Raw genomic sequence first — 25,141 nt, 5'->3', positions numbered from 1 at the left:
GCACCATATCCTCTATCAGGCAGTGACCTGCTTTGAGAAGCGCCTTGCCCTCGAAGCTGAAAGGGGAGAGAGGAGGAAGGAAAAAGAAATAACTTCTTCCTAGCAGGCTGCTGGCCTGCCACAAAATGTCTGTAGCTACTGTGGGCGGATTTGTGGTTCCAGGATCAGACTCCTGAGTCATCTCAGGACACATATGTAAATCCATGGTAGAAATCATCCTCAAATTCAGGGATCGCCAATCCAGTCAGTCAGTCAACAGTACCCTGATCGCAAAGTTATGCAGCAACACAAGACAATACATATGATAAAGGTGAAAACGGTTACACTAGTGTGTGTGTACGTACAATGAACAGGACAAAGGAATAAGACCAAACGAAGAACTAAGTAAAGCAGAGGTCAGGGGTGGAAGTGCACGCAAATGCGCACTCCGATAGCTATAGCTCGGACTCAATCCTCCAAAAGAGAATACTTTCAATTTTAAAATAAAATTTAAAAGAATATATAGCATGGTATATAAATATCCTCGCTACCTTGTTATTTACATCGTGCATGAAAAAGGGACACAGTAATGTTTGAGAATAGCTGTGAAAATATATTGAGTTTGCAATTATAGTTTCCATTGCTCTATCACACTGATTAAATGTGAAGAGTACGGAAAACATTTTCTTCTGGATAACTGCTGAAAAGCCTATAGTAGTTTAAGATACTGAGAATTAATAATATATTTTAACAAAGTTACTTTAGAGAATTTTAACAAAGCTATCTTAATGTTCACTGAACAAGAGAATATTTACCTTAAGCAATTCAAGACCTGCTCTGATTGCTTGATCAGTAGGTACACCCTCATCTTCATCATCTGCTGTTCCATCTATAGACTTGTTTACTTGCTTGATAAGGGCACTGAGAAATGGAAAAACAATGTTGACTCAAATTTACAAATAACTGCAGATTTCAGCTAACATGTCCAGTTTTAAAACATTAAGTTCAAATCTATTAGGAAGGCACTGTTAATCAGCCTCACACAAATATCTGATTGCTCTTCCCTAATATATAATTTGATATGATGGCTCTTATGTAATATTTACGCTTACAAAAATGCCTTGTTTACAGTAATGAATAAATAAGCTGTAAATAAATTACTCTGTTGAAGGGGGACCAATGTGAAATAAGTGAATAGTTTAAGTGCTACTAGGAAATTAAGATAGTTAAAATATTTTTCCACTTGAGATTACTGGCTATCATGGTTTCTTAGAACTGATAAACTCAGAGGTTGCTCATTATTTAGTCTAAAGCGAGAATTTTAGGAGTTGAGTGGTGAAATAGAAAGAAAAAAGTATAGATTTTAAGTGTACGTTAAAGATGACAGATATTGTAAAGCTGGAGGTAAAGCTTGATTGCTCTTCCTTGTATTACACTCGAAGGGAAGCTGTGATTGTCAGACTAGATATGTTTGGCAATATTCCTGAAAAATATCTCCCGTAATCCCTGGGTTTGCTCTGGCAGAAATGGAGTGAAATTTTTTCAAAAAATTCAAAATTTTCCCAGGACAGAAATTCTGTTTCCTGACTGGGCCTAGTCAGAACACATTCACATACATTACTTCTGGTCGCTCTTAAAAACATGTTTGAATTGAAGATGGACCTGGCAGCAACTGCTATAGTTAAGCAGCAACAGCTTCACATTGCTAAGATGTAGCCATGGTGGTGTGCAAAATGGACTTCCATCTTGAACGATCCCTTGCAAATACTTCTTCCTTCAGCAAGAGTTAGTACGGAAGAGTTTAGGCTTAAATCCCTAATTGCATCTTCCAACATCATTTGTGGTTGGCTTTGTACTCTACTTCTGTCGAACTTAGCTCTAGAAACCTTCTGTAAAAGTGTACCTTCTTCTACGCGTTCGATGTGACCCCACCACTGCAGTTGTCTTTTTCTCAACTGGTTCAAGACAGCAACTTGTCGGCATCACCTAAGTATCTACTCGTTTATGATTAAATCGAACCAATGGATGTTAATCATAGAATCATAGGACTGGAAGGGACCTCGAGAGGTCATCTAGTCCACTCCTCTGCATTCATGGCAGGACTAAGTACATCTCTACCTCGATATAACACTGTCCTTGGGAGCCAAAAAATCTTACTGTGTTATAAGTGCGCAGCCCCCCCTCCCCCCGGAGCACTACTTTAGCGCGTTCTATTCAAATTTGTGTTATATCGGGTGGCGTTATAGTGAGGTAGCAGTGTATTATCTAGACCATCCCTGACAGGTGTTTGTCTAACTTGCTCATAAAAATCCCCAATGACGGAGATTCCACAACCTCTCTAGGCAATTTATTCTAGTGCTTAACCACCCGACAGGAAGTTTTTCCTGATGCCCGATCTAAACCTCCCTTGCTGTAATTTAAGCCCATTGCTTCTTGTCCTACCCTCAGAGGTTAAGAGCAATTCTTCTCCCTCCTCCTTGTAACCTTTTATGTACTTGAAAATTATGTCCCCTCTCAGTCTTCTCTTTTCCAGACTAAACAAACAAAATGTTTTCAATATCCCATCATAGGTCATGTTCTCTAACCTTGAATCATTTTTGTTGCTCTTCTCTGGACTTTCTCCAATTTGTCCATGTCTTTCCTGAAATGTGGCGCCCAGAACTGGACACAATACTCCAGTTGAGGCCTAATCAGCGTGGAGTAGAGCGTGGAGTAGAGCGGAAGAATTACTTCTCATGTCTTGCTTACAACAGTCCTGCTAATACACCCCAGAATGATGTTCTCTCTTTTTGCAACAGCGTTACAACTGTTGACTCATATTTAGCTGGTGATCCACTATGACCCCCAGATCCCTTTCCGTTGTGCTCCTTTCTAGGCAGTCATTTCCCATTCTGTACGTGTACAACTGATTGTTCCTTCTTAAGTGGAGTACTCTGCATTGGTGCCCATTGGATTTCATCCTATTTAATTCAGACCATTTCTCAAGTTTGTCCAGATCATTTTGAATTTTAATCCTATCCTACAAAGCACTTGCAACCCCTCCCAGCTTGGTATTGTCCGCCAACTTTATAAGTGTACTCTCTGTGCCATTATCTAAATCACTGATGAAGATATTGAACAAAACCGGACACAGAACTGATCGCTGCGGGGCCCCACTCATTATGCCCTTCCAACATGACTGTGAACCACTGATGACTAGCCTCTGGGAACGGTTTTCCAACCAGTTATGCACCCACCTTACAATAGCTCCATCTAGGTTGCATTTCCCTAGTTTGTTTATGAGAAGGTCATGCGAGACAGTATCAAAAGTTTTACTAAAGTCAAGATATACCACGTCTACTGCTTCCCCCCATCCACGAGGCTTGTTACGCTGTCAAAGAAAGCTGTCCGGTTGGTTTGTTCTTGAAAAATCCATGCTGACTGTTACTTATCACCTTATCTTCTAGATGTTTGAAAATTGTTTGAAAATTGATTGCTTAATTATTTGCTCCAGAAGTTAAGCTGACTGGTTTGTAATTCCCTGGGTTGTCCTTATTTCCCTTTGCATAGATTGACATTAAATTTGCCCTTTTCCAGTCTTCTGGAATCTCACCTGTCTTCCATGACTTTTCAAATATAATCGCTAATAGCTCAGATCTCTCTTCAGTCAGCTCCTTGAATATTCTAGGATGCAATTAATCAGGCCCCAGTGACTTGAAGACATCTAACTTGTCTAAGTAATTTTTAGCTTGTTCTTCCCCTATTTTTGCTTCTGATACTACCTCATTTTCATTGGCATTCACAATGTTAGATATCCAATCATCACCAACCTTCTTGATCAAAATCGAAACACGGAAGTCATTAAGCACCTCTACCATTTCCACATTTTGTGTTAGTTTCCCCCTCCCCCATTGAGTAATGGGCCTAACCTGTCCTTGAGCTTCCTCTTGTTTCTAACGTATTTGTAGATTCTTGCTACTCTTTATGTCTCTAGCTAGTTTGATCTCATTTTGTGCCTTGGTCTTTCTAATTTTGTCCCTACATACTTGTATTTGTTTATATTCAGCCTTTGTCATTTGACCTGTGCCCTGCTGTGTTATTTTCCCAACAGATGTCTGAGTAGTTTAAGTCCCCTATCATGACCAAGTCCTGTGCTTCGGATGATTTCTTTAGTTGTTTAAAAAAGCTTCCTCCACCTCTTTGTCCTGGTTAGGTAACCTGTAGTAGATGCCCAACATGAGATCACCCTTGCTTTTTACTCATTTTCTCTTTACCCAGAGACTTTAAACAAGTCTGTCTTCTATTTCCATCTCAACCTCAGTCCAAGCGTATACATTTTTAATATATAAGGCAACACCTCCCTTTTTTCCCTGCTTGTCCTTCCTGAGCAAGTTGTACCCTTTATACCAATAGTCATGCATATTATCCCACCAAGTCAATATGTGATGCTAACTATATCATAGTTTATTTACTAGCATTTTGAGTTCTTCCTGCTTATTCCCCATACTTCTCACATTAGTATACAGATATCTAAGATACTGATTTGATTCCCCCCCTGCCCAAGTTCTGTCTTGTCTCTCCCTTATCCCTGCTATAACAGCCCATGCTTCCCCCAAATTCCGAACCTTCTCTCAAGTATCCATATTTTTTACTTATCTATGGCCTTTGGTCACCTGACCCTTTTGAACCTAGTTTAAAACCCTCCTCAGGAGGTTAGCCAGCCTATATCCAAATATGCTCCTCCCCTTCCTCAATAGGTGGGCCCCATCTCTGCTTAGCAGTCCTTCCTGGAACAGCATTCCGCTGACAAGAAAGCTGAAGCCTTCCTAGTGACACCATCCTTGCAGCCAGGCATTCACCTCTAGGATGCATCTGTCTCCACCAGGGCCCCAACCCTTGACTGGAAAGATCAAAGAGATGACCACCTGCGCTCCCAACTCCTTCACCCTTACTCCCAGAGCCCTGTAGTCACCTCTGATCTGCTGAGGATCATACCTTGTAGTATCATTAGTGCCCACACGGATGAGTACCATGGGGTAGTAGTCAGAGGGCCGGATGATCCTCTACAATCCCTCCGTAAATGGCTCGGATATGGGTCCCTTGCAGGCAGTATACCTCCCACAACGCAATGTCAGGACTACAGATGAGTGCCTCCATCCCCCTCAGAAGAGAGTCACCAACCACCACTACCCGATGTTTCCTCCTGGGAGTGGTAGCCGCAATTCTCCCAGCCTTGGGGGTACATGGCTTCTCCTCCCGCACCTTTGGGGGCGATTCCTCATCACTCATTGCCACGGCAGCATACTGGTTTTCCATCACCATGGTGAGTGGGTTGAGAGTAGGGGGTGGAGCACTGCCTGCTGCCAGAAGTAACCAGCAGCCAGTGTCCTGTGACAAGAGCCATATCCTCCTCCCCTGGTGGTGTGACAGCAGTTCTCTGTAGCTGCATAGCTTCCTCAGCCTTGGATATCTCCATATGAATACTCTCCTCCTGTAGCATGTCCACCTGCTTCCTGAGAGATTCCACCAGCAGACACCTTTCACACTGGATGGTCCCCCCAGCCTGGCTCTCTGTCAGTGGGAAATGCAGGCCACAGTCTCTGCAAGTCCACACCAGGATCTAGGTAGAGGCATCCATGGTTAGATTGTCCATGTGGATACAGGCACAGGTGGAGGAGACAGGAGCAGGGTTGGCACTGGCGATGCAGTCCTTCCTAACCATAGCAATATTATGTCTTCCTCCCATAACTCCCTCTCAAACTTCCCAAACACTAACTTTTAACAAAGAAAACTTTTGAGTTTCCTCACCTCAGTTGTTTTTAACAGCCATGTTTCTGCTCCATATAACAGCTCTCAGCACTAACATGTTGAACACCTATATTTTAGTTGTCACCCAGACATCCCACAATCCAAATGGAAGCCTTTGAAGACACTGAAAGAGGAGGTTACTTCCTGTAATTGGAGGTTCTTTGAGCTGTGCACTCTCTATTTGGATTCCAAATGTGAGTGAGCATGTGCGCCATGCACCAGTGCTGCAACTGTTTGTAGTAGTGCCCGCTGACCCGCACATTCATCGTGAGTTGGCTGCGTGGTGCGTTGATGCTGCTCCAAGTCCCTTTTACCAGCAAGCAATAGGACCTGCAATAGAGGGGATGGAGGGTGGATATTGCAATCCAAATAGGGACCACACATCTTGAAGAACCTCCAATTATAGCAAGTAACCTCCTCTTTGTATTCGAGTGATGGTCCCTATTTGGATTCCAGACGTGGGTGAGTAGCGAGCAGTGCTCAGAATGGAGGTAGGTGCGAGGACTCGCAAGAAGTCATAGGTTGTAAGACAGTGCAGCTGTCACATCTGCCACCACTGCTGGGATGATGGCGTAGTGAACAGTAAAGGTGTGAATTGAGGACCACATGGCTGCTTTCCAAATGTCCTGACACAGCATCTCTGCGAGGAAGGCCAACATGGTGGCATTCACCCACTGCACGTGGGCCATGACTCCCATTGATCTCAAGTCTCACAGATTCTGCACTTTTTCACAACTCTTCCAGCATTAGCTGCAGTTGGTCAGTAGGCTCTCCAAATAAGGAAATATAATTTGCATACTCTAGATCCGCTAAAGATGAATTTTTAATTTCACACCTGCTACTTTGGCCTCAATCAGCTTTGCCATCACATGGTCTATCAGAACATTAAACAACAGTCAAAAACACATCCCCAAGGTGTACTCCTGGTTCTACTGAAAATCAGCCTAATACAAACACTTAGCTGTGTGAGGGTCAATGGATCACTATATAGTTTCTCCACTAGGGATAGTAAGTCCTCAGATACTCCATACTGGCGTAGCAGTATCCATGGTGCTGACTGATGCAGCAAAAGCGGCTGCAAAGTCTACAAATGTGATGCCAATTTCCTGTTGTCACTCTAGTTGTTTTTCAATTACATTCTGCAAAACATATATAGCATAGATTGTTGATTGACCTGTATGGAAACCACACTGGTTGTCCCTCATTTTTGGGTTAAGAGACTATTCCAGTCAGTTTAGTAGACACCTTCAGGGTATCGGAAGGGTATCAGAAGATGCATGTTGTTGGAAAGCGTAATGCTGGGTAAATGTGTGGGGTGTGGCCCACGTTGTGGCACTACAGATTTCCGTGATGGGAACATTGTTAAAAAACGCTATAGAGGCTGATAGGGCTCTGGTAAAATGACTGCAGATCCCCATAGGGGGTTGTTGGTCATGCCAGAGATAAAGTTTTATGTAGTCTGATATCCATTTGGATAGCCATTGTTTGGATATGCAGCAAAGAATCCTGTGGCACCTTATAGACTAACAGATGTTTTGCAGCATGAGCTTTTGATGACTTGAATACCCACTTCTTCAGTGCCACTGCTTGCCACTGCTGCATCCTATTCACCACATGCCATGCTGCTGCACATCATAAAATTCTCTTAGTCTAGATGCTCCACTTTATTGCTTTACAGAAGACTAACAAGACTACCCTCTGATGTTTGGATATGGTGTTTCCTTTTCATCGTTTGGTGATTGAGACGAACAATTTTGGAGACTTGCAAAAAGATTTTGTTCTATCAATGTAGAAGGCTATAGCCCTGCGGACATCCAAGAAGTGTAATCTGGACTGTAACCTATCCACATGTGGTTTGGAGAAAAAGTGTTAAGTGGATTGTTTGGTTAAGGTAAAGCATGAGGCAACTTTAAGTGGAAACTTGGGATGTAGTCTGAGGGATACTTTATCCTTGAAAAATATTATGTAAGGTGGGCCAGCCATAAGAGCTCCCAATTCTCCCACCCTCCTGGTGGATGTAATGGCCACTAGGAATGCAACCTTCATGGAAAGGTGTAGCAAGGAGCTTGTAGTCATGGGCTAAAATGGAGGGTGGTGACAGTACGGAGGATTCAGTTGAGGTCCCATGGTGGGTTAGGATTTCGAACTTCCAGGTAGGAATTAGAGAGGCCCTTAAGAAAGCATTTAGTAAGTGAGTGTGTAAAAAGTAGAGAACCCATCTACTTTGTGATTGAATGCTGTGACAGCTGATAGATGTACTCATATCGAACTCATGGAAAGGCCCATCTGCTTTAGTTCTAGCAAGTAGTCTAGAATGAGAGATAAGGGGGCTGACTTAAGTGTGGCCTGTTTGCATTGGCACCATGAGTTGAATCGCCTCCTCTTATGTATGTATGAGAGTCAGGTAGTTGTCCTCCATTTGTTTAACAAGATGTTTTGTAAATCTGTGGAACATGTCATTTCAGATCCCAAAAGCCATGCAGTAACCACGCTTTGAGATGGGAGTATTTGGGGATCCAGATGGGTGACATGTCTTGCGATGGCAGCCAAGGTAGAAGTGGGTGTGTACATGGTGGACAGACTTCCATGTGGAGAAGGTAAGAATATCATGTTTGTTGCAACCATGTGGGGGGCTACCAAGATCACTCTGGACCTGTCTTGTCTGATCTTGTGAAGCACATGGACTAGGAGGGGGATGGGAGGCAAGGCATCTAGGAGGTGAGTGTTCCACTTGATGAGGAAGGCATCACCCAGAGCATGTGGACAGAGTCTTGCCCTGGAGCAAAACTGGGGGCACTTGGTATTTTGTGCAGTTGCAAAAAGATCTATTGTTGGAAACCCCCAGTCCAGGGTTTAGGAGTACATGTACATTCAACTCCCACTTGTGGTCCTGACAGAAGTTCCTGCTCAGGGTATCCGCTGTGGTATTCTGGCAACCAGGTAGGTATGATGCTGTAATATGGACATTGTGCTTGATGCACCATTGCCAATGTTGCATGGCTTCCACACAGAGGGAGTGTGATTGCGCTCCTCCTTGTCTGCTTATGTAAAACATACACGCCAGATTCTCTGCGAAGATCTGCACTGTCTTGTCTTTGATTATTGGTAAGTGGGAGCAAGTGTTCCAAACCGCTCGCAGTTCTAGCAGGTTTATATGAAGATGGGACTCCTTTGCAGACCATTGGCCCTGTATGGAGTGTGGTTTCAGGTGTGCTCCCCAACCTAAAAGGGATACACAAAAGGGAGTCTTATTGCATCCAGCATAGTGAGACACTTTATACTATGCCCATGTGGGGCATAATATGTCTGGAGCCAGGCTTGTAGACACTGCATATGTAGTCTTGCAGGTCTGACGATGAAGGTCATGGCGGCCATGTGGCCTACAATTTGTAGGCAAGTTCTTGCAGACACTTGTGAGCTGTTTTGCGCCATGGAGATCAAGTTGGTTAAAGTCAGAAATTGTTTTGTTGGTAGGGAGCCAGCTGCCTTGAGAGAGTTGAGGTCTGTCCCAATAAATTCCAGGTGTAGAACTGGTGTCAGAGTAGATTTTTGTATGTTTACCTGAACACCTAACCTTGTAATTAGAGTATCGTGCGTTCGGTGGACTCTCTCAATGCCTGAAGTGTTGGTGCTTTCAGCAGACAATCATCCAAGTAGGGAAATAGCATGATTTTCTCCCTGTGTAGGTAGGCAACTACTACGTCTAGTACCTTTGAGTGTGCCTGAGGGGCAGTAGAAAGGCTCAAGGGTAGAACTTTGTATAGGCTGTTCCCTTGTCCTATTGCAAATCGTAGACATTTTCAATGTGAGGGATGGATGAATATATGAAAACATGTCCTGAAGGTTGAGGGCTAAAAATTAGTCAGCCCTTTCTAACACTGGGATTATGGTGCCTAGTGTGACCATTTTGAATCATTGTGTTTTCACAAATTTGTTGAGTCGCCATAGATAGAGGATGGGTCTCCAGCTTACTGTTTTTTTCTGAGAGAGAAAATAGCGGGAATAGAACCCCTTCCCTCTATACTCGGATGGTATGGGTTCTACTGCTCCTAAAGATAGGAGGTGGGTTACCTCTTCTCACAGTAAATGCTCGTGAGAGGGGTCCCTGAAGAAGGACAGGGAAGGGGAGTGGGTAGGGGGTTTGGGAGGTAAGGGGGATGGAGTAACCAGTTTTGATAATTTCTAATACCCATCTGTCTGTTGTAATACTCTATCAGATTGGGTAAAATGGAATCAGGTGATTTCCTAAGGTCTTGCAAGTGGTAGATGGTTCTAGCATTGAAAGAGATGGTGTTCTCGGGCCTTTGCCCAGGGATTCAAATTTGTTGTCTGGAAGTTGAGGGTGGAGATGTAGTATTCAAGGGAGCATATTGTCTTCTCCTCAAGGTTTTCTGTTTCTGCCCCGATGGCCATAGTATCTATGGTGTTGTGCATACAGAGGGGGGCAGGATGTTTGAGGGGCTTGATAACTTCCCTGTCTTCTTTTGATCTTATGTGTGTAAATTTCCAGAGATTGCAATGTTGCTCTCAAGTTCTTCAGTGTGTGTAAGGACTCATCTGTTTTGTCCACAAAGAGTTTGGATCCCTCGAATGGTAAGTCTCCTACAGTTACTGTACTGTCTTTGGAAATCTCAATATATGGAGCCAGGAAGCCCTCCACATAATGGCAGTTGCTATGGATCTCACTCCTGAATCTGCTGAGTCAAGAGCAGCCGTAATGTTGTTCTGGTTATGAACTGACCGTCTGTGATGCTAGATTGTACTGTTCTTTTTTGTCATCTAGAATAAGTTCAGAAAGACCTGCATAGTTAGAGTGGGCATACTTTCCCAGTAAGGCTTCATAGTTGGCTTTTCTTAATTGTAAGGTTGCAACCGAGTATGCTTTGCAGCCGGAAAGGTCAAGCCATTTCCAGTCTTTGTCATAAGGGGTGTTGCTGGGGTATTGCTGTCTACCTCGTTCATAGACTGTGTCAATCAGAAATGAGTTTGGTGTTGGACACGAAAAGAGAAATTCAGTGCCCTATGCAGACATGTAGTACTTTTTTTTTAATCAGACCTCTTACAGGTAGGTGGAATTGTTGCAGGGGTTTGCCAGAGTAACTTAACAGGGTCCATAATCACATCATGTATCGGAAGGGCAATTTTAGATGAGGTTGATGTGTGCAGTATATCTACTAATTTATGTCAAGACACCTGGACTTCTTCCAGTGAAATGTCCAGAGAAGTGACAACTCTCTCTATTGAGGTCTTGGACTTGTTTGAAATCATCACCTGTGTTGGAAGGTGGGGGAATAATAGTGTCGTCAGGTGAGGATGAAAAGAAGTGGACTTCAGGTGGATTGTCCTGGTCAGAGAATTCGTCCTCCTCTTCAGCCCCCTGTTCTGAGGTGTCAGGCGGTCCCTGTGGTGTTAATAAAGATGACTGATATGTGCCAGCTCTGGGAAGACTGGTAGATACACACAGCTGTTGTTGTGGATATGCTGCCCATGGGTTCCAAAATGACCACTGTGGCAGGAAGGGCGTGCCCGTACCAGGATTGGTTCAGAGAGTTTGCTGGGTAGCACTTGCATCGAGGAGCATGTATGATGGGAGGAATGTTGTAGAGAGTGCCCAACATCCTCGTCTCCATCTTCATCCTCACTCGAGAATTGTGGAGCAGAAAGAAGTGGAGAGCTCGTTTGACTAGATACCGCAAGGACTGAGGTACTCTGGGTGCAGAGGATGGGGGACTCTAGTACAGAAGAGACGATGAAGCCTTTTTGGTGCAGGAATTGCTGCGAAGCACATGGCATCATTACAGTCAGTGTGGTAGGAATCGGTACCATATGCTGAAACCTGCCTGTCGGTACCGGTGTGTGACTGTACACAATGTCCACAGTAGGTGGCATCATTAGCAAAAGGGGTGCCAAGGTGCTCAGTACTGAGTGTTTAGTCATGTCCGGCGATACCACGGCATGGGGTTTCATTTTCCCCTTGGTGCCTGTGTCTGAGCTCGATTGTTTGGCAGCTTTTGTTTTCTTGGTACTGACGGTGCCGGAAGGTCCCGCTGTTTTGGCGGCTGACGTGGCAGGTGTGGTCGGTACTATGAATGTTTGCCCATTAGCGGAGTGCCTTTTCTTGGCCAACTCCAAGGTCAGGGATGTGGTACCCTGTTTTTTTGCCGCCTTCTTGGCAGGCTGATTGGAAGCCCGGGCCATGGAAGAAGGGTCCTTGTCCGAGGCTACGTTTGGCAATTTCTGGCCAGGTGGGGTGTGTACCTCAGGCTCAGACGCTGGGCAGAGAGACTTCTCCATGAAGAGAAGTTTAAGTTGGAGATCTCATCTTTCTGGTGCTTTCAGATTGTGACAGTGTGAGCACTTCTGTGGTATATGTGTCTTGCCAAGACACCAGACATACTGAGAGTGCCCATCTGAGAGAGTGAGAGAGAGACAACCTGCAGCTACTGCAGCATTTGAACCCTGGAGAGCCAGACATGCCCCTCAAGGAGCGTACTCTCCCCGTAAGGAGGCAGGGTATAAATACTGTGCTGCAGTGGTGGAAAAAAACCGGAAGCTTACAGCCCTCCCTATGAGGAGAAAATAAAAAAAATTTGAACAACCAAAAGGATGGGGATAAAGTACTAACACTAACTATTCTAATTGAAAACTATGCCAGTTATTCTCACCAGGCTTTTATTGAAAGACCCTGAAAATCGATCAGAAGTTTCAGGAAATGAAGCACAGCAAAACAATGTATTTTCCCCCATATCAAAAAATTCTTACAACTGTGCAGTAAGATGAAGCCCTGAAACATAACCTCTTGTGTCAGAGGCCTAGTCTGAGGCCTGCAGCCTGAACCAAAGTACTTCCAGGCATTGCTAAGCAAAAGCTGGGCTGTGAGCCAGAGGCAGGCCTCACTCACAGAAGTGGCGAGAAGCGGAACTTGTGCCAAGATGACATCAGGACACTCCGCAGACATAACAAGGAACAGGCAGGTGCATCTTAAAGACAGGACAGCATAATGGATAGATCTGTTTGTCTGGAACAACACGATCAAAGGGGAGACAGCACCCTAATCAGCCAAGGGGCTGTACCTCAATACGTCAGTAGGGATGAGTAATCTGTCCTGTAACTGTATAAAAATAGGCCCCGGAGCGCACATCTTTGTCCAGCCTACGGGGCAGTGGAAAGTCCCGCCACTGACTGAGCTGTGTCCATTGCCAGGGGGCACATATTCGTAGTATGTCCTGTAGAGTCTATAGGAAACTATTACTGTGCTTTGATTGACAATAAACCTGGCTCGGGTTCCTTTGTACCTTACTAGAGTCTGTGGTCTTTGGGGATTCTCTTGGTGTTTGCTGTGTCAGCTATCTGCGCGGAGCCGGGGCAGCACACAGAGGGAACACGCACGCAGCCGACTGTTATCATCGAACAAAAGCAGAGCATCACACCGGTAGCTACTGACAACAAACAGTTTCTTTGAAAAAACTCTAGCCTGCATGTTTTGGAACAGGCAATCTGAAGTTTGGCAAGAGAGTCACTCTGGAGTCAGTGAACTGCTTTTATGCGGACTCTGAAAATTTGAAGAAACCCATCTAAGTCATAAGCCTCTGAGAACTGCCACTTCGACATGCTCAGAGGATTGCAGCTAAATTCTCTGAACATTCTGCAGGCACCAAGCATGCTTCACACCAGGGTTGCAGAGACTGCTAGGCTGGCCTACACTAAAGCTGTAAGTTGACCTAAGAGACACTACTTCAGTTACAAAAGTTACGTAACTGAAGTCAACGTAACTTAGGTTGACTTACAGCGGTGTCTACACTGCACTATGTTGACAGGAGACGCTCTCCCACCAACTTACCTTCTGCCTCCCGGGGACGTGGAGTACAGACGTTGATGGGAGAGCGCTCTGCCATCGACTTAGCTTGTCTTCACCAGACCCACTAAATTGACACCGCTGCATCGATCACAGCAGTGCTGATTTAGCCATAAGTATAGACAAGCCCTGAGAAAGGCTTTTCCTGCAATTACTTACCAAGCACCAACATTGACAGCAGGGCTCTCAATACCCTGTGCTAGCCCCCAGACAGCATGAAGGAGGAAGAGAAAGCAATCTGACTCAAATGAAGGGGGGTGGGGAGCAGAGAGAGAGGTTATGATGGAGAATGCACACTCCCCTGCAGAACCTAGATTAGAATCCAACACTTCCAAATCCAGGCTGTCTTGCAAATAGCTGTGCCTTCTGCTGACAAAGCCTATTACTGTGACCAGTTATTTCATTAGGACAAGTAGTAAAGGTCTGTGATGTGACTCTAAAGGCCTGCTAATGACCCACATATAGGTTAATATGGTTACCAATTCTAGAATTTCTGTTTTTTTCATGTTGCTTTCTAAAAAGTTAGGAAATTGCATACAAAAACCAACTACTTCAAAACACTGTTAAGGTTGAAAAGTCAAACACTGAAAAGTTAAGAATTGAGAGAATAGACACAGTCTGTATAATCTTAGTTCTGCATTTCTTTGTGCCTAGATTATGACAGATTTCAACTACATGATCATATACCGATATTTCCATGGGACCGACCCCTGTCTTATTAAGTGCACAAGATAGATGGTGATCAGGGAATGAATGAGGGTTGTGTAGTGACTGAGGCTGCAGGACTCCTACTTCCTTTGTTGCAGAAGTTGGAAAGTATGTACAGAATGAGGTAGGTGACTGTGGGAAAAGGAAAGCTGGTTTTGTGGCAAAGCTGTACACTTCTGCACTCTTATCACATATATACTTTTTTCCTTCCACCACTTAGAAGTATTTAATTGTATAGAGTTCAACTGATATGTCTACAGTGATATAAATATTACTGTTTGTAATGAACTACATGATTATTATTACAGTTAATTAAAATGTGAATGTTTTCTATTGCTTTTATGATTGCTCATACTTACAATATGACCAGTTTTTTTGGAATGGAGATACAATTAACTGGTTCTAATAATTAAAAAGAAAACAAGAAATCCAATCCAACTTTTCAATGTAGGTTAATTCATGTAGGTTTTCATATAGATTAATTTTAAAATAATATTTTCATGACCTGACCAGAGACTGAGATAAAACCATGTGGGGAACAAAGATTTTCGTGTAGATTTTTAAATGGAATAATCTCAGTGGTTCAGCTATTTTCTATGTTTAATGAAATGGGAAAAATAAGTAACAGTACAAATGTTGAAAAATTAAATTTAAAACTGTTTTAATCTATGATGTTACTAATAACAGATACAATAATACAACATCTAAAAATATTTTAATCTGATTGTGTTTTTTTGACACGCCACTATTTACATCTCAAAGCTTCCATTTAGTTTATCTGCAACCCAATCAAAATACATACCTGATTGATTCTGTATCAATGTGCACAGGGGCTATCCTCTCCAGAAGAAACTTAATCATTTCCAGGAAAGGGTTTGTAGGTTGTTTGGGATTGCCCAACTTCTTTGTAATTTCTCGCTGCAATATATATTTGAAATAGGTTAAAACCCAATTCAGTTACCAAAATATCATCAAATATTCTGAAAGCTATTCTTACCACACAGCCTTCAGCCTGTTTGCAAGAACATGATGGGCTAACAAGCATTTCTAACTGGTTTCTTATTTTCTCATCGTCTTCCAGAACTTGAGTGAACTTCTTCATGAAATCCTGAGCCTTACCAGGATCTGGCAAGTTTCCTTTAAATATTAAAAATCTTCAAATTAGTATCAATTTGGCAAATTTTAATTTTTAAGCAAAATGTTTACTTGCTTAATAAAAGCACTGAAGAGGAAAAACAGAATGAAGCCTCATATTTCATACTGCTGCAGATTTTAACTAACATGTCCATTTCTAAATCTCTTCCCCCTGTGCTCTCAGCCTCCTCTCTTTGCTTCCCCTGTAGAACCCAGGCCAGACAGCTCTCTCTCCTTGCTGCTGCCTGAGGCTCTCCTATTCTGCTGGCAATACAAAGAGCTAGGGCAGAAATGGTTATGGGCCAGCATTTGACCTATAAAAACTTTATTACTAGGGAGATGTAGATCAGAAACAACACAGCAAGGCTGATACTTACTAAACATACAAAATATGTTTACACAAACTGATCTTTATCCAATTTACATATCACTTGCATATAAACATGGAGCCTCTCACTGCCATTTTAACAAAATTACTTTTCCACTAGTCCTATACTTTGTGACGAGATCTATAATGTAAAAAAAGCTTGAGAAGCCCTTCCTTAAACAGTAAATAGAAGATTACTGAATTAAAAAAACAAACCAAAAAAAAAAAGTCTTTTAGCAATGGTAGCATTTAATGCTAATCAGCATACTTTTTCTGCTGGTACATTAAGAAATGGGGTGACGACGACAACACGCCTGTTAAAGCTAATGAAAAGCAATCTTTCTTCGACAATGTCATACCAAAATATTTATTTTGAAAATTATGTAGCCTAGAACTGAAGGAAACAAGACGTTAGAAGCTGACCATCCCTCCTACTATGGAGGGGAAAAAAGATTCAGGAGAAGGCTAAAGGCAAACAGGAACTTCTATCATGTGCTAAACTCTTCCACAAACGTCACACTTTATGTGAAGTCTTTGTTATTTGAACATGACTGGATAAAAATAATTCATGATTTTTAAGATAAATTAAAAAAATAATTTTAAACTAAGATTTTTATTTTTTAATGTTCTCCAGTTCTTTACTTTCTTATCATGTTTCTTTAATTAGTTTCTTGTTGGAAGAATTGAAGATTTTACATAAAGGTTCTCTCTCGTACGAAGTCTCACATTTAAAATGATCATCTACACCAAAAGACAAGTCCCTTGGGTTCATGAACATCTGTCACTGTGGGAACACACACTCAATACAAATCTTAAGCAAACAGCCTGTATTAAATCTGCAGCCAACATCACCTTCTAATATATTGTGTGCTACTGTAAATGCTGAAGGACAAGTTGTTTACTTGTGTCATCCATATTCATCTGACTATTTTACTGTAATCTCTAGAAATGCTGTCAAAGTGTGAGAAAGAATATCAGTACCATGAAACTAGTTCTGTGATTTGAGACTGTGGACTATTTTATAAGTAATAGTGTTTTTACAGTTGCCTTGATGATCCCCCGCATTAAAAGACAAAGTTAAACACAAAGTTTGCTGCAATACTTTACAGGCTAATGTACAAAATATTTGAAAAACAGTATTGAAATATGATACTTCCTAATTTTTAACAGCATAAAATATTTAATCAGACTTACTTGTAATGACCATCACTTTTGAGAATATAGCTTTACTGCTGGCATCTGTCTAAAAATCACAAAATAAGAAAAATCTGTTTAAAAGTGAAGACTTGACATTATATGCTAGCAAATGCATATAGTGTGAGCACAATTCTGTAAAGCTGTATAATCAGAACCAGACTTATTACTAACGCTGGGTAAAACCCAAGTACATTACATGCAAAAAAAAAATGACATCAGTATTAGATGTTTAATCACAAAGTCAAAGTTTAAAGTTTTCATTTACAGTACTACATCCTCATGGCGTATTATGGATATATTTAGACAATCATTTAATAGTTCAACTATTTAAAAATATTTTATGCACAATGAAGATGAGCTGTTTCTATGAGAAACATTGCATTTAATGACCTTTTGTATTTAAATCTAATCATAACACTGCATGCACAGTTTTTTGCATTTTATTATCTTAGGGATTTTGTTTGTTTTTAACTGCTTCTAAAAGTTAGTATATAAATAACCCCAGCTGACGTTTGTTTCTCACTACAATGAATGAAGCAAGTTCATACCATGGCTGTCACTACTGTTCAACTGAAGGGTTTTTTTGTTTTGTTTTGGGGGGGTTTTTTGTGCTTGTTTTTGAGAGACGGAGGAACAAGAGTGACTAACAGTACAGCAACACAACTATAAAAGCAACCATCAACACCTGCAATAGCAAGGAGCAGAAATGCATTTCTGGAGGACCATCCTATTTGTATTTTACTGAGACATTTACAATCTCCTTCATACTAAACATCCCAATAACTACAAATGAGTATGTCATACCTAGCACAAAAAAATGTGCATGTGATGTCAGAAAAGGAGAAGGCAGTTTTTTGTTCACTAATGACTCAAATGTTGGAGAAGGACTTTAAACTCCACATGCAGGTATTTCACACTAAGAACTAGGCTCCCTTTGCTAGGTATGAGGCGTGAGGGAGAGAAAGGAGAATGTTTCAGAAATTCAGAGCATATAAAGCTACCAGACAACTGCTATTAGTTATTCCAATAAGGACATTTTTCTTTTTCTGTAATTCTGATTTCCGGAACATTAAAAAATGTATCTATTGGCTTCTTCCTGTAGGTATCACTCCTGTAGGCAGTTAAACCAATTACTAAACCATCTCTTACAAGAAAAAATTCCCCAAACACTTAACTACAGGATGAGACAAAGGCCTCAGCCTTATCCTTAATAGGTTCTAGTCAAGAAATTATGTTTAAAAAGGTACTAAGGGAAAGACCAAGTTCCAGACCTGCATTTTTGGGGGATAGAAGGAGAACTGGAGGCAAAGGAGGAAAATCATGCCCAGGCAAATTTCACTTTTTTGCATTCTTTTAGGGGAAATCTTTCCTAATACCAAACAAAGCCAGGCAACCAAGCTATATAGGCCTTGGGATGACAAGATATCTACCTAATAGGGCAATTTTGACCATTGTGTGTCTATGGCAATCTAACTCCAGAAGGGAGTGACTTTGAACCTTTGAGTTCCCAGCACGTGTGTCATACTTTGGTGATTGACTAGGCCCTGTGACAGAAGGTATGGGAATCCTAAATTCTGAGTGAATGTCAGATTTTTGGAGCAGGACAGAAATATGAAAGTGAATAGTGTTGCATTAATGTTAACTTTAACATATATGGAAACACAGGCAGTAGCGTGAAATTATATATTGTCTGATAGAGAAGGCTTCCACAGAAAACATTCCTTTGTATAAATCTTTTGCACAATTTAACTACTTTCCTACTCAAATCAGAGAACAAACTGATCGTTTGGTATCTGCCCCAAGAATGCAGATTTCCTGAAACAATGAGTTCCCATTCCATGGGTGGGAATAAAGATTCTCTCAACTTGGACACTGAGGACTCTTGCTAGATAGATTACTCAGGTAGACTGAAAATACAGTTCTGCTTAGTGTAATAGAGCATCGGTGTCCACAACGGCTTTATTTTTCATCATCCTTTCCTATATTTACAGTAAATATGCTATTACTGAAGTACTGTCTGTTTGAATAATCTCTTGGTGATCAATCATCTCATTTTGAACATAAATTTGCCAGCCAGTAGGGATGCCATTTCTTTCCTCCTGGAAGTCTAATTTCTTTAGTCAATCAACTGTTCAGTGTGGCTATCCAGCTTTTCATGAGGACATCAGAGGCAACCAATACCCCACAACTGATGGCAATCCTCCTACCCCTGAAAGGAGGCTCAGAATTCTACAGGAAGATGACCAGGTAATGAGAAAAGCTGGAACCACTGATCTCAGTAAGAAATTAAGTGAAGCGGCAGACTCCTGGAACAGGCTCATGGAACAAGCTTAAATATTGAAGTCAGACTCAGAGCCTCCAGGACTTCCAGATTTCAGATGTGTTAAAAGATGAGATAGAGGACACAAGATCTGACTGGTTTGACCTTGCAGCACCGAACAGGGCTCTCATATGGGGCAATCTTTGGAATCAGAAAGCATTTTATCAGAAAATGCAGGCAGACTAAGGCATTGATAACTTGGGACACTATGTCTCAGGTAACCAGCTTAAAAGCCCAGATTTGAAATTACTCGAATCACAAGACTCCCTCACAGATACCACCACTACCAAAACTTTGTTTTGCCTATAACAGGCTGAAGGAAATCAAGACACTTACCTTTCTGGAAAGCTTACTGTAACATTCTATCTATTTAATCAAGTTTTGAATTCATCCTAGAGAAGCTGTATACTAGGAAGAATTGGGAATTAAACTATGGCTCTTCAGGGAAGCTATAAATGTTGTCAAAAACTGTGGAACACACATTCCGAATCCAGCTCATTTCAGGTCTACAAGATCCACTTTCTCCAAGTTCTCTCTATTTTTGCTTTTTGGCTTTTTTTTTTTTTTTTTGTTTCTTAGAGAAATTACTTCTTTTCTCTAATTCTTTGGATTCTTCCAAATGTCTGAGTACAGGCCTTATACAGACGAACAAATCATCAAATGGTACTTCGGTGTAATGTCTTTTTGCAAGGCAAGATCCAGACACTTTTTATGTGCCTGTCCAAACTAGGAGAAGAAAGGAGATTCACCACACAGAGGTATAGAATCAGTAACCTGAAGGACAGGTCAGCCTTTCATCCCCACATCCTTGCAGGAGACAGAACATTCTGAAGACATACTGACAGAAACAGATGGAGTCTGCTCATCTTCATGAGCAGGAGCCTAGGGCAAAGAAGAATAAAAGCTGATCTGCTAGAGGCAGGAGACCCTTCTCTGTTTAACTCTATAGTATCAAAGGTTCAACTGTCTGACCCGAGAGAGGAGAGGAACCCAAATCAAGGAGAATCACCTACTGGACCAGTACGGGAAAGGAAGAGAAGAAGCAGCAGCAAAGACCCTGCACCATGTTCCTGCTACAGATAACATGGTATCACCTGCAATGGGGGCATGATCACCCAAGGGAAATAAGCGCATCTATCTTGGAGCAAGGAAAAACTGAAGAGCCTCCTTAAGTACCACCACATGAGAAATCTCCATTTGAAAAAGTCAAAAGGTCTGGTGATCAGTTCACATGTCTTCAAGAGCAACACCTGCCAGGGACAGACCATTTATTTAGGCTTGAGAATGTAGATTAGCAGAAATTAACCCATTCTGAGATAAGCACTTATTGTTTAACATTTTAAACTCAAATACTTCACCAATTCAATGACACAACATCCCCCTTAAAGCAACTATCTACATCTGTTTCATGCCAAGACAATTTATTTTTGCTGATAATTTGGCTTCCTAATAGCTTTTAAAGAAAGGCTTTGTGATTTTTCTATATACCCTACTATTTTAGTGAAGGAATATGTCTAATGAGATCAACAGCACCTTCACAACAGCAACTTCTCCTTGCTACTGCAGACAAACACAAGTTAATGACACTATAGATTGTGATATCAAATTCCATATGGTGATAACTGAAAAGTTAAGTATGCAGAGAAGGGCAATCAGGGAATAGCCAATAAGGAGAAATACTTGATCATTAACAAAGAGAATTTATGAGTACTACTTGATAGTTGAATGGATTAAGAATTGCTTATTTGGAAGTTTTTCCTAGTATGAAATTCTTTTTCCAGCACTTTTTCCAGAGACTGACTAAGCCTACAGCACTCCAGTACTAAATATTTCTTACATCAGAAGAGTATGAAACTGATGAAAACACCACATATGAACACAAATATTTCAGCAGCATAACAAAACTATTTTTAAAATACAATATTCATGGAACCCTTGACTGAAACTTCAGTTTTAATATTATGGTGTTATGTCACACCAGTCTGATGCTAAAATTGATGACAAAGCACTCATTTTCAGGTAGATATAAATTTCCAAAATAACAGTCTTTCAACTGAAATTTCTCAGGCATTGAGGATATTTGAAAGTTTGACAAAATTCAGGTTATTTTTTAGAAAGATTACAATGAATAAAATAAATCATGTTTTTCACCAGTCAGGAAATTTTACAAAATTTCTTTTTGCATTCTACAAAATGATCCAAAACCAAAGTTTATTTTTCAAACTTGTAACGGTCTTATTTCAAAAAGTACTAGTCCTCAATGAAAAATAACTGAAAGATTAAGAAACAAGCATGCAAAAATTATAGTGTGCATGAATGTACTAATAAATAATTGAATTTACAACTGGAATGTAACTAATATTTTTTTTTTAAATAAAGCAACTTAAAATGGAGAATTTTTTTATATTTAACTGTACATACTATACAATTATTGCATCATAATCCTTTAATGCTGTGTTATGGTTGAGATATTAAATGCATTGAATTAGAATGATTCCCCCTGCAAATATAACTTGGCTCCTGCCACCTATAACATCATAGTTGTAAGAAACAGGAAAGACCTATTGGATCATAATGTTCATTTATTTGCAAGAGCAGGGCACAGCACTGCAAAGGACATATTAGATAATATACTGATACATGCAGAAATACATGAGCAACAGGGAAAGAATGCAATTATAGTTTCAGTGAAAATAGTAACTGGATCTCGTTATGTCTTCAGAATCTCAAACATAACACTGCATATTAACATTTTTGCTTTCAATTGTAGATACTATGTACACTTATTGCACTGTAATACCTAAATGTTGTAATCGCTCATGTTTCCTCAACACTACATACCATTTGTTTAAAAATTAATGGGAAACATAAGATTTACTTTGTGACACAGATGTCACCCCAAATCAGAAATATTTTCAAAGCTTTAACAGAAAAATCTTGTAACAAATTCACATATTTCAACATATGCTGGGACTGGACAACAGGGGATGAATCTTTAGATAACTGCCCTGTTCATACCCTCTGAAGCACCTGGCATTGACCCCTTCGGATGACAGGATACTGGGCTTCTATACACACACTCACACGTGTACGTGTGTGGGTGTGTAAAATTCTGCTATACTGTTAGGTGTCAAGCAAAACACTGATTTTACAGAATTTTACACTAAGTTGTAGAAATAATATTTATTATTCAATATTTATATGCAACACACTTACCTCCAAATAAATGTTTATTTTTTTCTATCATTGTCATATAAATTTTTAACTGTAACTAAATTCTCTGTGTTTGGAATAACCAAATGAATTTCTAACAACTTTCAGAAAGAAAACATAAAATGAACACTGTCAGGATAATTAATATACTTTTTTTTTAAACACACTGTTGTGGTGGAAAATAATTGAATTTATTGTTATATTAAATAATTTAATGATGAAAAATAAGTTTTCAATGTTTGTTTACTTCCTTGTACTTTACTCAGTTTGGCCATCAGAAATAGATTGGTCAGTTTCAATTTCTAATTCTCCAGCCCGAATACATTCCTGCAAGATGTGGCTTTTAAATACTAGTATTTAAATCCAAACAAAATCTCTCTTTAACCCTATTTCATATTTTTAAAAATTTTCCAAGTAGCTACAAAAAACACACCTCCTACCATAAACACACACACACTTTGCTATCTCATATATAGTCTGTCAGAATTTTATTTGGGTTTCCAAAAGATTTCACATCTGTCAGAGTAAGCATGGCAAATTTTAGCTCACAGGTAATAGGTTCTGGACATCAATTAATAGTGTGTCCCTTTAAGTAAAGCCATAAGGGATATACACACAAAATAATTCAAGAAGGAACTTAACTTACTTTGGGCTGTTTAATTAAGTCGACCAAGTCCTTTACCTGGTGTCGTAGCAGATTTTGACATTTCCACATCTCATTCAATGCTCTGAAGTGAAAAAAAAATTAACTGATAGAAGCTGCTACTTATTAACATGCCTGTAAACCTATAATATACCAAGTAACTTCAACTCCCATTGACTTCAATGAAATTTGAGGTGCTGAGCATTTTCCAGGGTTTGCTCAACTAGTCACAAGTTCAAAGTATAAATAAAATTGTTTCCCCTGTGGTATGACGTTTAATTGCTTGTCTTTTATTTTAAAGGTTCTGCTAGTATACCTGTACTATTACTATTATTAACAACTTCTGATTATTTCACCTTTAAAAACGGTGGTGCAAGTCATATGTCTCCTCTACAAAGAGTTCTTATTTGAACAAGTCTGAGCTCGGTGTCCTAAATACTTTGAAACATGGTATGTTACACCAGATAACACTTAACAGTCCATTGGTTTAAAGCAGTATCTTTCAACCAGCTGCCTTTTTTTATTTGCAGGAGCAGCAACTTGACAAAGAAGAGACCAGACTGGACTTGTAAGAATAATCTTAGGAACATTATATAAAGGAACAAAATCAAACCCCTCCCCCAAAGGCAAATAACTTACATTTTTAAAAATCCTCTAATCTCAGAATCATTTTGAAAAACAAAAATCACCAAATTTTACAGTCCATTGTTGATAAAAATGCGTTTTTTAAACTTTTAAAATGTATTAAGGTATAGTTTTTAAAATATGTATTGCTACAGCTTTATGAACCTTTACAGAAAAACAACAGTAGCAAAAGCAGAATGAAGATTTTTTTGTCATTTGTTATTTTGCCCAAAATAAATCCTGGAAAGGGAAAGCAATTCCTTCTACTCTTAAGATAGCTATTTATTTATTTCACTGCAACAGTTTTAAGGACATCTATGCCACAATTTTTCAACTTAAACCATGTAACAGTTCTTACAGTAATGCTAAAGAAATAACTTTTTTTTTTTTTTTAAAGCAGCAAAGAATCCTGTGGCACCTTATAGACTAACAGACGTTTTGCAGCATGAGCTTTCGTGGGTGAATACCCACTTCGTCAGATGCAAGTGGGTATTCACCCACTTCGTCTTGCATCCGATGAAGTGGGTATTCACCCACGAAAGCTCATGCTCCAAAACGTCTGTTAGTCTATAAGGTGCCAAAGGATTCTTTGCTGCTTTTACAGATCCAGACTAACACGGCTACCCCTCTGATACTTTTTTTTAAATTGTTCTTGACCAAGTTAAATACATGCTACAGCAATGCAGCACTATTAAAAGATCAAGACAAAATGGCATGTGTGGAGGCCTTAGGCAACAACTTACGCAGCACTTAAAAGCTTTCATTCGGAAATAATTATGTTTCTGTCCCTTAGAGTGGCTAAAATAATCTACCAAATGTAAACCAAATAGAATATATATTTTTCCTGAGTTTGCAGGCATAGAGCTCCACGGTTACTGTAATGCTCATAGCACTGTCAAATAGGAGCACAGTGAAATTAACAACACTCTTGGTCAGCTTCTGAACCCTGGAGGCAGCAGTAAAACTATCAATAATCAAGTCAAATTCATGCTTCTGCTTGGGAGAGCGATGAACAGCAGCAGACGCAAGCTCTGCAGTTACCAAAAACAGGTGCTATGGGGAAAGGGTTGAACAACAGACTACTTTCGTCGCTCTCCCCTTTGAGCAAGCCAGAATACTGAAGGTAGGGTAGAATAATGGAGACCAAGCTGCCAAATATGATCCAGAAACAGCACCCCTACTTCCCCATTTCCAGCAGCTATAAAAGGATATGGTGCTCTTGCTTCTCACCAGGGATTTGCTCCTGGGCACACCTTTCATATCTATTTATGATTAGTGGGTTTAGTCATCTGATTAGTAGGTGTTTGATAAATT

General features: G+C 40.4%; 1 protein-coding gene across 7 annotated transcripts in view; it reads right to left on the bottom strand.

Annotated features, from left to right (window-relative positions):
- PDS5B (PDS5 cohesin associated factor B) overlaps positions 1 to 25,141 on the bottom strand; it is a 254,196-nt gene that overhangs the window by 81,185 nt on the left and 147,870 nt on the right. For all 7 annotated transcript variants that reach the window (XM_039535287.1, XM_039535243.1, XM_039535254.1 and 4 more), the window contains 5 exons: positions 23,207 to 23,288; positions 17,025 to 17,073; positions 15,327 to 15,466; positions 15,132 to 15,247; positions 795 to 900 (listed from right to left, as the gene is read on the bottom strand). In XM_039535287.1, coding sequence (XP_039391221.1) covers positions 795 to 900; positions 15,132 to 15,247; positions 15,327 to 15,466; positions 17,025 to 17,073; positions 23,207 to 23,288 — 493 coding nt within the window. The remainder of the gene's footprint in view (positions 1 to 794; positions 901 to 15,131; positions 15,248 to 15,326; positions 15,467 to 17,024; positions 17,074 to 23,206; positions 23,289 to 25,141) is intronic.

Source organism: Mauremys reevesii, linkage group 1 (genome assembly GCF_016161935.1).
Source record: "Mauremys reevesii isolate NIE-2019 linkage group 1, ASM1616193v1, whole genome shotgun sequence".
NCBI classification, from domain to species: Eukaryota; Metazoa; Chordata; order Testudines; family Geoemydidae; genus Mauremys; species Mauremys reevesii.
The sequence above is the reverse complement of the archived record's forward strand: the minus strand, read 5'-3'. Positions and strand labels throughout refer to the sequence as shown.